The following is a 19,034-nucleotide window of genomic DNA, read 5'->3' on the forward strand; positions in this document are numbered from 1 at the left end:
GACTTCATTCACACTTTTTAAGTGTAGCCCTTAAACCTGGTTTCACAGCAAAATCTCTCTTGGAGCTTCTTAAGAAAAAAAAAAAAAAAAAAAAAAAAACAACTCAAAGACAGGAATACAATTTAAAAGTTCTAATTTAACAGGTCAAGTCTAGCAATTAGACTTGAGCATCTGGGTTGTTTGCCGAATTCTGAAGTTGGTTCTAATAGTTAGACAGCTTTAGGAACTGCAGCCCTAGGATGTTTCTAGACTATTAGCTTTTTTTTTTTTTTTTTTACTTTGGAAGAAAAACAATTCTAATTCATTTTTAAAGTGACACTGAGAATTATATAAAGTTCTGTCTTGTATACCAATGTATTGAAAGGATTCTACATTTATTATTCTGCTAATAATCTGGGTAAAAACATGTCAGCATGGAATGTGTCTCTTTCACAATTTCCTACTGACAGCGGTAACTTTAATTTTGATAGAAGGATAAGGTCAAGAGAAAAATGAGTTAGAGAAGAAGCATAACACATTCGATTTTGAGAATAGCCCATTGGTGGAATCTGATTTTTCTATTGTATTTGCTGAGTTCTGGCTGGGAAAGAAGTAAGGAGAGAGTGTAATCAGATAAGCATAGAGAATGCTCTGATTAGTAACATTGACTTTTGCTATTATTTTATTTGGTCAAAAATACTTCCTAATGTGGACCACTTGAATTACACCTTACAGGGTGGTTGATTTGGTACCTCAAGGGCTGTGTCTTCCTTTCAGTCCATTGAATATGTCCAGATAAAGCTAGGGAATGATCTGACCTCATAAAGCACAGATAACTACTTCCAGTCTTCTGTGGTAGTTGACATACCTGTGTGCTCTGGGAAATTGTACAGCAGTGACCTTTCTCACAACCTATAGCCTGGAAACCTGCTTGTTTCCATCAAAATGACAGCAGTCAGGCTCATTCATTATTTATAATGTACCGAGTACCACCCAAAGTGTAGAGCACACCGCAGACACTCTAACACTCCTAGAAAGGGGAAGAGAATTGATTGAAATCTGCACAAGACCCCACAGATACAATTCCCAGGAACAGCAGTGGCAATTAGACAAAGGTGGTATGGGGCCTCATGGACAGAACAGATTCAGCTCAGACAGAAGCCCAGGGCGCTCATTTTCTACAATGTTAAGAACTTCCCTGTTTGCAATCTCAAGGAGGTCTTAGCAACTTTTCCCTTCTTTATCTCTTACGTTCTCATAATCACCTTGAATCTGAAGTCAAGCAAAAACATGTCTGACAATATAAGGAAGGGGAGGGAGTCAGACTATCTTTAATGCTCTGTTCAGAAAAAAACAGCCAATCAGAAAAAGGAGGAAGCTTTCTTTCTCAGCACCCACCTTAGGAGCCTGAAATGTTATTGTTTCTTGTATTTTACAGTGGTAATGGCCAGTGGTGCAAAGATTGGGACTCAAGGATTGTCCCATTCTTAGGAACTTGCAATGTGGAGGAAAATTACTTTCAAAAACTTATAATATATGAGAGATTTTGTAAGAAAGGATTAAGCACAATACAGGTAATGACCTGGGGTAATTAGGAAATGCTTTCCTCTATCTATCCATAGTACTTAGCGTGTAGTATATACCCAATAAATATGTTCATTGATGTGGATTATGATAATATCTCTATTAGGTCCTGGATGTATTCTCCATTGGGTTATTCCCAGGGCCGTGATGTTTTAAATGAAGCATGGGTTAGGGAAGTGAAATAATCAATAGGCTTAATTCTTCCCTTTTAGTCAAAAAGTGAATTGACATCACACCTTCTTAGAAATAAACCCTCCTACTCTTCCCATAATTCCTGAAAGCAAGAAATAGATAGGTACTTCCCAGATATCTGTATATTTGCTGGTGACAACATCTTCTTCATTGATTCTCAATGTTAGGAGGTCCCTTACAATTTCTGGATCTTCTCTCCAGGGTACTTGTTAGGTTGTCCATTCCAGATTTAAAAACTTTCAATGATAGGCTGTTCTTTCATTGCTTACATGTCCTTTCTACCTCTGACAATCTATCTGAAATGCCTTTCTTCCACTGAGGCAACATCTGTCTCCTTAATGTCCCACTTCTTGGGGGCCTTCCATAGTCATTTTAATTCCATTTCCCTCTCAACTTCTGAGACAGCTCTGGTGTCTGAGTTTTCTCTTGCTGGGCCGTTCATCCCCCTTTTCTTTTCTTTTCTATTTTTTTTTTAATTTTTTATTTTTTATAAACATATATTTTTATCCCCAGGGGTACAGGTCTGTGAATCATCAGGTTTACACACTTCACAGCACTCACCAAAGCACATACCCTCCCCAATGTCCATAACCCCACCCCCTTCTCCCAAACCCCCTCCCCCCAGCAACCCTCAGTTTGTTTTGTGAGATTAAGAGTCACTTATGGTTTGTCTCCCTCCCAATCCCATCTTGTTTCATTGATTCTTCTTCTACCCACTTAAGCCCTCATGTTGCTTCACCACTTCCTCATATCAGGGAGATCATATGATAGTTGTCTTTCTCTGCTTGACTTATTTCGCTAAGCATGATATGCTCTAATTCCATCCATGTTGTCGCAAATGGCAAGATTTCATTTATTTTGATTTTTTTTAAATTTTATTTACTTATTTGAGAGAGAGAATGAGAGAGAGAGAGCACGAGAGGGGGAGGGTCAGAGGGAGAAGCAGACTCCCTGCTGAGCAGGTAGTGCATTGCGTAACTCCATCCAGGGACTCCAGGATCACGACCTGAGCCGAAGGCAGTCACCCAACCAACTGAGCCACCCAGATGCGCCATCCCTGTTTTCTTTTTGTTCCACATATGACATGAATTCCAGTCAGCTACTCTCTTCTAAAAGCTATACTCTCGGCAGCTGACGCAGGAGAGTGCACATGTCTCTACTTGAACGCGACATGTTTGGTTGCCTCTAAGGAGCCTAAAGTGTATATAGATTTTTTTTTTCTCCTTTTAGTTGAATGAGAAAGTGGTAGGGAAGGTAATCAGCAATGGGTGATTCTATTAATCCTATGAAATCACTCAGCGTCAGAAGAGAAATGAAGAAATTTCCATTTAATCTCTAATCTCAAAAGAAAACAACATGAATTGAATTATACAATGAGGCTTCTTAGCATGTAAGAAATAAAATTAGTAAGCCTCCTTCTGGATGTTCTGTGCATTCAAGAGGACTTCCAGGACCATTTTGTTTAAGAATATTCAAAATAACAGGACTGAACTATGAAGGAAAAAAAGTCCTGTATTTCCACTTAACCTTTTCTATGTAAGATTGAAATTCAACTTTAAAACTCAAACTTCAAAAACTGTGTGGCATTCCCAGGTGCAAAGAAAAACATACCTGTAAATGTTCAGGTCTTATTCACTAGTTAAATATGGATAATTTCTATTTACATAAGAGTAAAAATAGTCTCCCTTGAAGTAAAATTTTCACTAGTAAAAATGTCGGCTAAAAATAAAACAGGCAACAGTTTCCACACCCTTAGCAGACAGGTGGAACTATGATGAACTTCTTGTATGAATCTACATTAAGTTACTTACGTTTATTTAACATTAAGCAGGAAATTGAATAAATCAGTTGCCAATATTTATTGTATTTCACAAGTTGCATGGCACCAAACCAAAGCCTGCTGGAGATCTATGTATAAAAGCATCCCTCGAAGATCACTTGATGACATGTTAAATGATTTTTAGGTATAGCACATGGGAGACTAGTAATTCAAACGACAGAAATGAGAAGCAACTGTTTCTAACAAGTTCCAAACATGGCACTGTAGAAACAACATGTGTGAATAATTGGGGAATGCATAGTTGGTGAAGATATTTGGGAATTTAAATAATTTCTGTCTTTGTTGAACTGTGGATTGGAGGACAGTCTGGAGAGAGAGCATAGGACTGCAGGAAGCACTCAGGATGGGTTTCAGGAACCTTATTCTATATAGAAAATATGAATCTCTGATAGGGAGAAATGTAAGGAGATAGTCCATTTATTCCTAATCTGTATTCTTATATGCAAAAGTAGGGTGCAAGTGTTAAAAATGTCTTTACCTTCAGAAAGTTGACTTGAATGTGATTGACTTTGGTGTTTCAAATGCGTGTGCATTGATTATATCCGTAGCCTCCTTTGCTAATGAGCTGGACTGAAGTAAAATGGAATCACAAGGACTCAATCCCCTTTGGGACCTGAGTAAGTAGCTGAGAAGAGCAGGAGGAACATGACCTTAGGGCAGTAGATGGGCAGCACATATCCCAATCTGGCAGAGATTAAGGCAATCATAAATAAACTTCTCCAAAGAGAGGTTTTGAATTTTGTAGAACTCTAGCCCCATGAGGTACTCCTTGAAAGTGTCTCATGGTCAACTGTTATATGGCTCAGGAAACCCTGCCTATTATAATCTGCTTGACATATGCCAGTTACAAATTAGCATTTCAAAAACTCCCAGTACCCTTTTTGAATAGAAGAAATGCTCAGCTCCATGTTTCCAAAACGTGATCACAGGAACTCTTTTTATCTCAGAGTCACTATTAACAGCCCATGGAACTAAGGTTCTACAGACGTTCTAGGGGAAAATGCTGACGTTCTTCATTCTGTTTTTCCTGGGAAGGATAGCAGCCTATCCTTCCTAAGAAGGGTTTACTTCTTGGCCCTATGGGAACATACCCAGCTTCCTGGCTGCATTTAAATTGAATAGGTATTATTTTAACAATGCTGATGTTTTGGACCTATGCCAAGTAAATTAAATCAGGATCTCTGGAAGGGAACCTACACATTGATATTTTTTTTTAATAAGCTCTCTGGGTGACTTTATATGTATCTGTGGTTCAGAAGCATTAGCTGAAGGAAGCACAGAAAGTTTGTGAGTGCTGTCAAGGTCTTGCTAGTGTGTAGATTTCAATAATTTCTCACCACCAGAGAACTGTATACCTTCATTATGCACTTTAATTAAACCCCACTGGAACCATTTAATGGAGTTTAATTAAACTCCACTGGGGCCATGGGACGATATAATCTATGTAGAAAATCAGCACAATCAGACAGTCCCTCTCTTCCTCTGTGTCCATGGCCAAGACATAGGCTACAAAGGGTAGATATTATCAACTTTTAAGAGGATAAGCCCCAGCTACTTTCCTCTACTCTCTGTCCACGACTTATATTCAGGATTTGCGCTGCTTCCAAGAGATGAAGTGCCTTACCCTCCTAGCTCTGAAAAGAAGTAAGGTTCTGCAGAGAAGCCCCGTAATCCTTTGCTGGTATTCTCCAGGGGTGTTCCCCAGCCTGCTGCATTCACCACTGTTCTCATGAGTGGAAGAAGGCATTTTTCTGACTGCCCCCTAAAACCATAGTGGGGAGTACAGACTGAGCCTCAGGCTACATTTGGACCTAAACTTGTAGTAGCTGAATAATCCAGGAGGGAAAGAGACAGAGGCTTATCTTCCCTTTAAATCTTGCTGCCTGCCTGCCTCCCAGCGGCCAAAACAGAGCTGAGGTTGGTGACAGTTGCATCTGTATGTAATTCGGGGAATCAAAGATACATGATAGCAAATACCCATTGGAATGATGCAACATAACAAAGTAATGAGAATAATAACGCAACTTTTTCAACTTTTATACGCACTGAAAGAAGAAGAGATGGTTGCTTGTCAGACATTTTCCAGGTAGAAAGTTGAAATTTGACAAAATAAAGTCAGCTTTTACTCAGATACCTAAATGATGACAATGGGCTATTTTCTACTCATGTTCTGTCTCCTAGTTTGTAGTATAAAAAATATCTAAATACATTCAGCTTTTTGTATCCCAAAAGAAAGCTAGAAAAATCCATCCGCTGTTGTCATACACACCTGAAAATGCTAACGAGACTGGCATTTCCTTTTCGGTATGTTTTATTTATTTATTTGCTATTCTTTACTTTTTTTTCTTTTTTTAATTATTAAGTAGACTCCACCCCTTGATGTGGGGCTTGAACTGGCAACCCCAAGATCAAGAGTCACATGGTCTACTGACTGAGCCAGCCAGGTGCCCCACCTTTTCAATACATTTTAAACTAGTGTTTCCTTATTAGTATTTAGAAAGGATGTGCTGGACCCTAGGCCCAACTCTTTAGGTATAAAGAATTCAGGGGGAGTTTCCATAGGCATTTGCTCTAGGCTATGTTTTAGAAAATAGCTTTAGTGTTTTAATTTAAATCAGTTTAGACAGATCAATTAAAGCATTTCTGAAGGACAGCTAGAGCAATATGGAAACAGTTTTGTAACATTTCTCTAGCATACAACAAAGCTACTGAAGTATAAACCATATTTACTTAGATTACGGGAAGTAAAATAGCTCTTATTCCTTAGGCAGTTGTCTTTTCAGAATCCTCTATTAATTTATATTCCAAGTAAGGGCTGAAGCTTTGGAGACTGTCTCCTTCTTTTTTTCTAATATTTTATTTATTTATTTGGCAGAGAGAGAGAGAGGGAGAAGCAGGCTCCCTGCTGAGCAGGGAGACCCATGTGGGAGTTAATCCCAGAACTCTGGGATCATGACCCAAGCTGAAAGCAGACGCTTAACCAACTGAGCCACTCAGGTGTCCCTCCTTTTTTTTTTTTTTTTTTTTTAATAAAAGATTTTATTTAGCTATTTGACACAGAGAGCGCATGCACAAAAGCTGTGGGAGCAGCAGGCAGAGGGAGAAGGAAAAGCAGCGCCCCTATGGAGCAAAGAGTCTGATGCAGGGCTCCATGTGAGCTTACTGCCTGGCTTAATCCCAGGACCCCAGGATCAGGACTTGAGCTATAGGCAAATGCTTAACTGACTGAGCTGCCCAGCCATGCCTGAAGATTTTCAAGAAAAACTTACTTATAAGGCCTTAGCCACAAATAAAAAATGCACTTAATGAGATACCACAAGGTGTGATGAGAAGTTTGTGAAATTTCAATTATACAGAAGTTTCCTGATAGATTCTCCTCATTCATGGCAAGTAGTTTATAAGCATAAACCCTGAGTTAAAGCTGGATTTTTCCTAATGTCTTATTGGCAAAACCACACAGGGAAAAAGAAGAGGATTATAATTTATTCTCTCTCAAATAGCAATTTCTTCTTTTCCATCTTCTATTATTACCTCTGTCATTTCTGTCTCCATTTCTTCATTTTTAACCTTATTGGTAGAGGATACAGTTTGAACTATGATAATATATTTTCCCTTAAAAAGTTGAAGTCTAGGGGCACCTGGGTGGCTCAGTGGGTTAAGGCCTCTGCCTTCGGCTCAGGTCATGATCCCAGGGTCCTGGGATCGAACCCCACATCATGCTTTCTGCTCAGTGGGGAGCCTGCTTCCTCCTCTCTCTGCCTGCCTCTCTGCCTACTTGTGATCTCTGTCTGTCAAATGAATAAATAAAAAAAATCTTAAAAAAAAAAAGTTGAAGTCTATAATCAGTAGAATTTATTCAGGTCAAACCCATTGGTCAAGAGGAAACCAGAATGCCACCTTATATTTTAATTATTTTATTTTACTTTAATTTTATTCATTCATTCATTCATTCATTCACTTATTCATTCATTCATTTATGTATTTATCTTAAGGAGTCTCCCTGCCCAGCATGATGCCCAATGCAGGGAGCTTGAACTCACAACCCTTAGATCATAACCTGAGCTGAGATCAAAGAGTCTGATGCTTAATGGGCTGAGCCATCTGGGTGACCCCGGAATGCCACCTTATAAAAGACAAAGAACAGTATAACTTGGCAGGTACATGTGTACAAACAGTCATACTCTCTCCCTAAAAAGGGTGGTTCTGCTCTGAGCCATCCCTCCAATTGCTGTAATCTGAACATATCCTAACACTTAGGGGGAAAGTCAGAAGTAGAATTTCATCTTTTAGATCCAGCCATAGTTACTGTCTCTGAGCTCAGCCAATTTGAAAAGATGGTTTATGTTGCAGAAAGATGCTCTCGAGAATGTTTATTGGGGGATCTAGCAGAATAGGAGTTTTTAAAACCATGAATAAAATTAAGACCATGACAATTAAATAGAAGTTGCATTTTCTCTGACATCAGGTGCCATAAACTTAGCAGCCTGGATTTTCTCAATGGGTAATTGTGATGCTCACAGTGAGTTGTCAGAACCTTCCTGTTCCTCGGTATGAAACTGTAATAGGAAAATGAAATCAATGAGCTGGAATCTAGTTAGGGAGAGAGAGAGAATAGTTCAAGGTAAATACAGCTTGTAAGCCTGACTAGTTGTGATCCAAACCTAAAATTTGACTCTTGCTTTTTTTTGTTTTTTGTTTTTTGGGTTTTTGTTTTTGTTTTTGTTTTTGTTTTTTTTAGCTTAGATTTACTGATTTGCTGAGCCTTTCCCAAAGAATTGCTCTTGGGTCAGATCTCTCTGTCAGGATACTGCAAATGGATATGTTTTTAATCTCCCCTAAATTTCACACCTTTGATTTTGGCCCACCACAATGCTTTTTTTAACCACATTAAGATATTTTAAAATGTTGGTTCCATTATCCAAGGCAGGAATTTTCCTCTCTATTTTAATGCCAGCACTTAAATCTAGGATGCCTTCAATCTTACTGTCAGTTAACATGGCAGGCAGAGGGGGATGCATGGGAGAGTCTTGGGTGCACTCATCCAGAAACGTCCTTCAAGGCTGACAAGTGCCCTAGGTCTACACTTTGGGTCTCATTGTCCAACCAGCTGTGAGTCTCCCTAAGTTGGCCTTCAACTATTCACGTGTCCTCTTGACTTATCACATGGTATTTGGGGAGATTTTTATAAGATGCTTTGTAAAAGCCTATAGTAACATGCATTTTTAGTCCTTGATAATACTTTGTTAAAAAATACTACTACTGGGGTTTGGCTGCCTCAATCAGTGGAACATGCAACTGTGGATCTCGGGGTTATAAGTTGAAGCCCCATGTTGGTGTAGAGATTACTTAAAAGTAAAAAAATCTTTTTAAAAAATGCAGTTACTTTATTGGGCTCCTTACTGAACCCTTCCATGGTCTCTTACAATATTAACATTTCAGAATTGTAAGGGCCCATTATATGAACAAATAGTAATTAAATCCATTCAATGGAATACTTAACCAGCAATAAAAAATGATCTATTGATAAGCACCGCAACATGGATGAATCTCAAAATTATTATGCCAAGTTATAACAGTCTACAGACTTTATTATTCAGTTTATATGACAGTTGGGAAAAAGTAATAACTACACGGATAGAAATTAAAGCACTGATTCCCAGGAGCTGGGAGAGAAGGCATTGATGGGCAAGGAACATGAGAAAACATTTTGGGTAATTGTAGTGGTAACACAACTGCATGCGTTTGTCAAAATTCAACAGTCTGTGTTCCTTAAAAGGGTCAATCTTACCCTATGTAAACTAACATTCAATGCTCCTGATTTTAAAAATGTTCCATTACCGGGGCGCCTGGGTGGCACAGTGAGGTCAGCATTCCACTCTTGGTTTCGGCTTGGGGTTGTAACGTCAGGATCCTGATCTCAGGGTGATGAGGTCCAGCCCAGCCCCAAGCTTAGCTCATCAGTATCTGCTGGAGATTCTTTCCCTCGCTCTCCCTTCTCCTCTGTTCCTCCCTACTCTCTTTCTGTCTCTAAAATAAATAAATCTTCATTTTTTTTAAATGTCCCATTGCAAGAAACTTGTTAAGGGATGAATTAAATGTAATTTAATAAACTAGAGTTCCCAAAATCTGTCTCCTTCCACCCCGCCCCTTGATTATTAAGGAAGATTGCTCTGTTCTCTTTCACACCTTCTCTCCCATCTTCTAGATTTTTTAAAGATTACTTAGCAACTCCAGTCTCTCAAAAGCACATGCCTATTTTCTTTATCCTGAAATAAGAGTTTCCTATACTTAAAAAAAAAAAAAAAGTCTCAACTCCATTCATTATATCATTGCCAGTTTTAACATTAAACTGTTTGAAAAGAAGGCTGAGTATCTTAATTACCATTTAATCTTTCTTCTGCTAACATAGCACCATCTCCCCTCCCCTCCTGCCCTTCTCTGCAGCATTCCTCTTTCCCATTCTTGGAACCTAACCTTACACTGAATCTTACTACCATGGGCTTCAGAGACTCCCAAATGAAGCCTGGGAAACGTTAGCCTTTCACCAAGTCAGTCATTCCAGACACTGAGGTACCCCGCCCCCTCTCACCACTCTCGCCTGAGGCTCCTGCCTCTGGAGGTCAGCAGTAGTTAAGTGCTGGCCGTTAATAGAGTACAGGTTGATGATAGTGTCCTAACACAGCCCTGTTTATTTTTGTTGCTGTTGTTCATTCGTGGTTTATTTTTATTTTAACAACTTTGTATTTTTTAAAGAGTTTTTAATTTTCTTTCTTTTGAAGATTTTTTTTATTTATTTGACAGAGAGACACAGTGAGAGAGGGAACAGGAGCAGGGGGAGTGGGAGAGGGAGAAGCAGACTTCCTGCTAAGCAGGGAGCCTGATGCGGGACTCGATCCTAGGACGCTAGGATCATGAACTGAGCTGAAGGCAGACACAACGACCTAGCCTCCCAGGTGCCCCTGTATTTTTTCTTTTTTTTAAGATGAGACTATAACTTTAGATTACTGATTTAGATTTATATTACCACAGAATTTTAGAGACACATATAGCATATTATTCATCATTCTACTAAGATCTAGCATACTTGGATTATCAGTGGACTATGAGTCCACGAATATGGCTCCCAGGGCTTTTCATCCCTTTGTGACTGAGATCTAACCCTGTCCTCCTGTGATCCTTCCAGGCTCTGGTTTTACAGTTTGGGTAGCAGAGATGTTATTCCTTTCTCCTAAAAATTCTATTTAAGTTCTTTTATCACTTTGGCAAGTTTCTATCCTTCGGCAGGAGCACATCTTTTTCAATGTCTTAATCAAGGGACCAGGAAACTAACTCGCCCCCCCCCATATCATCCAAGGAGCTTTAGTGGGTCAGTGGACTTCAAGCTCGGCTGAGAAAAAAAGGGAGGTCAAACGAAGGTGCCCAAGTAGGAATGACCAGGTTTGGGTATAGAGAAGTGAGGAACCTGAGATCAGCCTTTCAAAAATAAAGACCTAAAACACATGATTGCAAAGAGGGGAGGAAGGAGGCCTGAGAAATGCAAATATGACAGGAAATCTGATACAGCATTTATCTTAGCTGCCACCTTCAACAGTTTTGAAAATGTGGCATGATGAGGACACGGGGAGCACAATGCTACCTGGCTCTTTCACTTGTTCTGTTCCTGAGGATACACTTTTAGATGAATTTGAATTTAGAAGAACTTCTAAATTTTGCCTACCTACTTCAAAGCGTTCATGGCTACCATTTAACCCAGGTAATACTTGCCTGTGAAATGCCCTCTCCTGTTGATGTGATGAAAATATGTGCACATGCCAAGTATAACATCAATATTAAGTCTGTGCTGAAAAATATACTTCTAAAGGCAAAATTGATCTCTGTTACCAAAGATTTTAGAGATCATAAACAGATGACCTCAGTTTATTTTCTAAGACTGAAAGTCAGCCTTAATATTTCTCTTTTTTCTTTTATTTTTTTTCTGTGGACTCTACATTATTCCTTTCCACCTTTTTGTCTGCCACTATGAATGAGATATACACCTATTTTCAGCACTATTCTTTTTTTTTAAATATTTTATTTATTTATTTGACAGAGAGAGATCACAAGCAGGCAGAGAGGCAGGCAGAGAGAGAGAGGAGGAGGAAGCAGGCTCCCTGCTGAGCAGAGAGCCCGATATGGGACTCGATCCCAGGACCCTAAGATCATGACCTGAGCCGAAGGCAGAGGCTTTAACCCACTGAGCCACCCAGGTGCCCCTTTTCAGCACTATTCTAACACAATATTAAATTGCTTTAATTATTGGATTAGTAAACCTCACTGAAAACTGCTAGAACAGAAGCTATATTTTGTACTTATTATCCTACATGGTGTGCCATGTATGTTTTTTGATATGCAGGTAGTGTTAAATGAAAGAAACTAACAATTTACGTGGTGTTTCCCATGTTGAAAGATAACATTCCAAACAATTACCTTTCTTTTTTTTTTAAGTTTTGTTTATTTTTATTGAAGTACACTATTATATTAAGTTTCAGGCATACAACATAAACAGTTACTTTCCTGGTGTTGAAGATTCCACAATCCATTTTAGACTTCTCAGTTGAGCTCAGTGGTCTTCCAGTTTTCATAACCTTCTTTCCATGTCCTGGCTTTAAAGAAGAGCATTAGCACCTGTGGGTTGAAGGTCAGGGTTGGAAAGAACTTGCAGATGTCCTAGTCAGACTATTGTCATCTTACCAAACTAAATAACTTCTTCCAGATCACAAAGTGCCTACAGCCAGAGCCCGTGTGAAGACGGCATGGTGGGTTCTGAGTGCAGGGCACAGATGAAAGTGTATCCTACTAATGATATTGCATCGTGTAAAAGCAAGCAGGACCATCAGCAAGGAAGGAGACCATCTTAAGTATCTTTCATTATGGGGACACTACTTCTTCACATGGAGAATTAAAGCATTTCTATAGACCTACCCACTTTGTACTTGATTTTTAAAAACGTCAGTCTTAAAAGAGTAAGAAGTATTCTCATTTTCCAGGCCTACAAGTCTGCCTACAGAACCAACTTTGAAAAACAAAGCTAAAACTGCCAACAGAATGTGATTTCTAAAACAATAAAATAAAATAAAATAAAATAAAACACACCCACATCCTGAGAACATAGGCACAGAGGCAATGCAGAATATCAGATTTCCCAGAGAAATTACTTAACTCTGCACATTATTTTCATATGATTATATGGAAATAATCATACCTAATTCTTAGCATTGTTCCCAGGATTGTAGAAGGTGATACAGAAGGAAGCATGTAGAGCAGGGCCTGGCATATGTTCCGAACTCAAATATTGGCTTATTAATTTTAATATTTAACCTAGTGAAACTGAATTCTGCATACTCTGCCATAGATAAAGAGGGCAGTCTTCACCAAGAGGACATGGCACTAGAAAGAACAATAAAATTCATCCTGTGGTACAAGGAGCTCAATCAAAGGAATTAAGCGTGAGCAGAGAGGCCGATTGTAACCAGAGCCAAGTATTTCAACACTAATGAACGGGTTCACTCAGTTGTTTTTGTGGCAGCCACCACGATTAATTCTTCCACCACTCCAATCAATTCCATGTGTTGTCCAGATTCCCTGATAGATCTTAAAGCATATGGGTTCCCTTCTAGTTATCTCACTGAGAAACAGAGCTGAGATCAGTTTTCCAGCTCAGCAATGCAAGATACTGTAACAAAGATATGCAGATGCTTGAATTATGATAATGTCTTATACTACAAATATTGGCGTGCATAGTTGTCTAAGCACTACCGGTTCTTATTCTCTAAATAATTGAAGACTGAAGACTTTCCTTTTTAATGTATATTGATTATGACCCAAGCACAGATTATGACATTTGTAAAATGTTCAGTTGAAATGTGCTGGCAACCTGTGCAGTATAGTGTGAGACATGCAGAAAATTTTACTCTTACCATGAGTATCCCATAGCCAACGATACCTACCATTTATTGTCCACTTACTATAGGTCTGGCAACATCCTGAGCCCTTTTTATGGACTAATAGAAGCAATTTCATGTGATAGATCCTGTTATTATCACCATTCAGGCATATCCACAGGCTACCTTGGACTGTAAATCCTTCATTTGCATTGTTTTAAAATCTCCTTATTTTTGCTCCTAATGATTACATAACTTACGAGGGATAGCAAGCAAGTTAACACATTTTGGAGGATGATACTGTCTGATTTAAAAACTGTTAATGTCATAACAATGATACTAGGACTTGTGAGCAGTTACTAGCTCTACCTATTGAATGTATAATACATATTATGTTGTATATAACATATGCATTATATATGCCGAACATATATTTCCATATTATTACAAGATATTAATTATGGGGAGCAGCCAGGCAGAGTCTCACTTCAGAAACAATTGACAAAATGAACAAGCTAGGGGTGTTCTGTTCACAACAGTGAATCTACAATTACGTATTTGTTCAGCTAGAGGTGGTCATGACTGGAAGGGTTACGTGTGCTGCAGTTACCAACAACACTCTCTACATTTACTCACTACTTATGATTATTAGTTAATTGGTTAGCCACTAAAACCCAAACATGAAGTGGCTTACATAAGAGAGAATTTTGTTTTTCTCTCACTGAGGACACTGAAGGTGAGTGAGTTTCTTCAGTCGTGTTCTACCTGTACCACCAAGATGATTATCTTCGTCTGCAGAGCTGCATAACTATTTTGAGAGAAAAATAAAGAGCACTCAATTTCCTTGTAAGCAGGTGGGAATCACATACAACTCTTCCCTTCATGTTCTAGTGTAGGAAGGTTGGTCCCATGTCCAAACATAACTACAAGGAAAGCTTAAAAATGTCATTTCCAGCTAGATGACTGTGTACCCAGATAAACCTTTGTTACTATGAAGGAGAGAAGAATGAAGTCAAAGGAACAGCTAACCATCAAGAATACTCAGCCAATCTTTAGTTCTTCTTGTGTGAACTATACTCATACAAATATAAATGTTATTCTTAGAAATGAGATGCTTCCCACGTACAGAAAGTTGTAATTCTGCCTTTTTTTTTTTTTAAATTTTGGCTTTCTTAATGAGATAGAGAATCAGAGCCAAATCCTGTGTTAAATATTTAGGTTTGCTGATCATTAGTGTTTTTCCAGTCTCTCCATGACAAGTCTACATGCATCCTGAATTTGTTATGGACAAAAAATATACATTGACTTGTGTTCTATCTTTCCTACTGCTTGACACCCCTTAGGAACACAATAAATGTCTGTTTGATTGAATGTTCTGGATCAGATGCTTGTTCTGTATCATACTGCAAGTTGTTCATTTCGTTTTCCTTACCACTTCTCATTTCCAGTTTGATCACTCATGGCTTTGGGACTCCAGCAATATGTGCAGCCCTAAGCACTTTCCAAACAGTCCTCAGTGAAATGCTGAACTACTTGGAAAAACACACTACCCACAAAAATGGCGGAGCAGCAGATTCTGGCCAAGGACATGCCAACTCGGAGAAAGCCCCCCTGCGGAAAACTTCAGAGGCTGCCGTGAAAGAGGGCAAAACAGAAAAGACAGACTAGCTACATCAAACAGAATCTATTTCTAGAGAGTCTTGCTGCTGATATTTTTTCTAATATATATATCATTGAGGGTGATTAATCTTCAGTGGACCAAATCTCTACCCTCCCCCAACCCTCCATAAAAAACAAAAATGGAAATGAAAAATGAAACAAAAAGGACAAACCCCCCCAAAAAAAGAAAAAAAAAAGGAAAACAGCAGTGTAACTGTGTGATGAAATTGTCACTTTTTAATTTTATGTTATGATAAACTCTTTTTGTGCACGTAATTTATTGTTCCAGATGATATAAATCACAGTTTTTAAGAACTTCTGGACTCTGGAGAGACAGCACATGTTTTTTCACATCTAACTGATGCACTTTCTTATCCAACCATGTAGTTAGGGATTAGAAAGCATGACCAACTGGAATCCACCACCAGTGCTTACCGCTCCAGTCTTTCTTCACTTAATTCCCTGGGAACAGAAGAGTGCCTCTTCCCATTAAATAGACCAGTCTGGCAATCAATCCATCAATAAATGCTTTGGGAACTGAAAAGGGCAGTTACGAATCTTTGTCTTGTGGATTGACAGAAATCCTGAAATTTTGGTCACCCCTACCCTACTTAACTACCAGTGCCTTGGTGGTATTTAAAAATTCCAGAAAAATCTGCCCTGTTTATGTATGACGATTCCCAACCCACCCTAGGACCTCCCTCCACCCATAACTAAGAAGAGACAGCATAATATGGAAGAGCTAAGAGATGAATTCTTCTATTCATTTTCTTCACATCCCCAACCTCACAGTTCAAAGAAATAGACTTGCACTTAGTGGCTCGGGGCAGGATGGATACAGGAAAGGGTAGCTTTGCCACTCTTGGGCTCCTGAAGGAAAGCAGTGCTATTTTGCTGCCTGGAAAAGCACAGGAATAGGAACAGTGATATTTCCAGGGATCCTTGCCCCTCAGAGATAGGAGACAAGTCCAGGGGACCGGTGGAGGCGCCTTGAAGCGCTGGTGGCCAATGATTATCTGGTTACAATAAGAGCCATTCTTTTTCTGCCTTCTTCTTCTAAATGCCTGATGGCTGTGTTCTAAACCTTTAGAGGCACAGAAACATCCGGGTCTGTGTTCGACAAAGAAAACAAAACTAGGATGATCAGAGAAGACTTTTGCTTTTAAGATCCTTCCTTTTTTTAATAGCTTGTTCTTATACCTTCATTGTCCTTTAGTTAAGACACTGAAAATAAGAGCTTCCTGGCTGCAAAAGCCAGGTGCTAATTGAATGAAAGTTTGGTCCATTTAAACTTGAATGTGTCAAGAAACCTGACTGGTATCACATTGTACTGACCTTTCTATTGTTAACAATTTTCAGACTTCTAGGCAAATAAAGATATAGGTCATCATCTATGAAAAGAATTATTTTAATAATATATGGACTCCTGATACACGTTTAGCATGAAAATATGTCCTCTTACTAACTCATTTTAATTACTTTCAAAAAGTAATTTGCCGTATTATAAGCCCACGGGAATATTAGTATTATTTTTAATTGAGAGGAAACTGCTTGAGATTTTTCATGGGGAAAGCACACAAAATATTTTTACCTAACATTAATTCTTAAAATTATTTGATCTTTATCTTCAATCTTGTACAGAAAAGAACCATAATCAATGAAACTCTAAATTTTCTAAACTAAATTCAGTTAAGAGAAGACACTACTGAGGAATTCTATGATAAAGGTGTTTTATAGTTATACCATAGAAGAGCTTAAAATAAATGTAAAAGTAATGAATTGTGATTTCATGTGTTTATCTAGTTCCATTTTTTAAATTTTGCCATTGTTCATGGATTAAAGTTTTTGAAATAAAATAGAATAAAGCAGGGATTCTGCTGCCATTCCAAATTTCATCACAAAGTGAACAATTCCATTTTACATGAAATTTCCCATATTGTAAAATATACACATGAAACAAAAATGATGAATATTTCAGCTTGTTAAGTAATAGGAAGGCTCTATACAGATAATACGGGCTACTAATATTTCCTTAATGAATTTTCCATATTCACTTTCTTTTATTCCTTTTATTATTACCAATTACATATGTATTTAATATGGCATTTTGATATGCATATCTGCTAGATATTTAATGTAGTTATATACCATGTCAAATGTTCACCCATAATCAGATAAAAAAATTAGATCTGACTTATAGTTCCACCTTCTCCACCCATAGTTGTGACTAGCTGGGGTTCTTAACACCTCAGTGGGGTGTTATTATCTATTAGCCTTGGAAACAAAAGCATAACTATAAATAACTACAGTGCATATTATTTACCAGGATTCTGGGTGTCTTAAGAGCCTTAAAAGGACAGCACCCATTGTTTAACTTAACCAGCCATTAGGCCATAAATGAATTGATGGACTGGTCATGTTTAGAGTCATTTATTATCATATTCTAATAGACATTGTTAACATACCAACTTTTGCCTTGTATATAATAGGTACTCAACACTTTTTAAATAAATGAGTAAATGAATGTGTGTGTGTTCTTTGTCCAAGATGGGCCAAAGGACCAATTACTTTTTTTCCTCCCCAAAACTCAGTGTTTCAATCTGGATTGCTTCTTCCATAGTAATTTATAAATAGCTCTTTTTATTTCAATAAGTTAACATTTTCACTATATCATATTAGTTTCAAGTAGATATACTCAGTATAGGACAATAAAGAAAACTATGTAGATACTCGAACTTTAACAAAAGTGAAGTTATAATCAGTATCACAATTTATAGTAAAGGAAGGTTACCTGAGGAGAAACTGATTTCTAGATATTAAAAATAGTTTGTCCAAACTAAGTATTAGATACAATAGCTAACATTCACATAGCACTAACCATGCCCCTGTTTGCTCTTAGCCGATGGGATAATTAACTATGGTTCTGACAGTAATTATGAGCGTAGGTATCTGTTAGTGTCCTCACTTAACAGATGAGGAAATGGGTGTACAGAGAGGTTCCAATAAAAATCTATTTTATTTTCAGTGTTAAAAGAAATAATAGAGCAATGGAAAATTTTTCAGATTAACTATTAGTTGCCTAGAAAAACTGTCCAAATTTCATACTCACCCACAATTAATAAATGTACAATTTTTATATTTAAACTTGTGAAAGATTAGGCCAAATTCCTATGAAAATAAATGTCTAAGGCTGTTTTAATAACCAATTTACAAATGCCACCTCCATGGCTATTTCATTAGAGTTACCATTTGACTTAAGTTTAGTGGTTCTAGAAAAGTAAATGAAACTGAATTACACTATATTTTTCTCCTCTGGAAAGATCAGAGCACTTGGTAAGATTCCTAGTCTATTCTCCTACTCCCCTCTTTTCAGATGCTTTAAAAACAGGGATAATTCTTCATGGCTTTGCAGTTCCTTTTTCTTTCCCCTTTTTTGAGGGTATATTCTCTTTAATGTCTGGGACAGAACATCACCCTTTAGCACACCTACGAGAATCCTGATCCTGTGGTGACAGTGATAAGAATTTGACCTTCTGTCACCTGGTGCTTTTCAGGTAAATGTATGAGTAAATTGCCCTTGTTAATGATAAGTAAAATAATATTATTCCATTTTCCTGTATGTTCTTCCTTTTATTCCTCTTTGGGGGCATTTTAGAGACTCCTTTACACAAGGAGCATACAGTGTCCTTATAAAAGCCAAGTCACTTGCACAGGCCCAGAAAAAGTCACTATGCACAAGGTGGCCTGGCCTCGTGACTAAGAGCATAGACTCTGAAGCTAAATAACCCAGCTCAAACCATGGCTTTTTCCACTTGCTACAGCATGACCTTGGGCAAAGTGCCAAATGTCTCTGTATCCCC

At 38.1% G+C, this 19,034-nt stretch overlaps 1 protein-coding gene across 1 annotated transcript in view; it reads left to right on the plus strand.

The window, feature by feature from the left end:
- TFAP2D (transcription factor AP-2 delta) overlaps positions 1-15,936 on the plus strand; it is a 53,541-nt gene extending 37,605 nt beyond the window's left edge. Inside the window, exon 7 of the mRNA XM_059176379.1 lies at positions 14,964-15,936. Within this exon, the coding sequence (XP_059032362.1) occupies positions 14,964-15,183 (220 nt within the window). The 3' untranslated portion in view covers positions 15,184-15,936. The remainder of the gene's footprint in view (positions 1-14,963) is intronic.
- The last annotated feature ends 3,098 nt before the right edge of the window (positions 15,937-19,034 follow it).

Source organism: Mustela lutreola, chromosome 6, assembly GCF_030435805.1.
Source record: "Mustela lutreola isolate mMusLut2 chromosome 6, mMusLut2.pri, whole genome shotgun sequence".
NCBI classification, from domain to species: Eukaryota; Metazoa; Chordata; class Mammalia; order Carnivora; family Mustelidae; genus Mustela; species Mustela lutreola.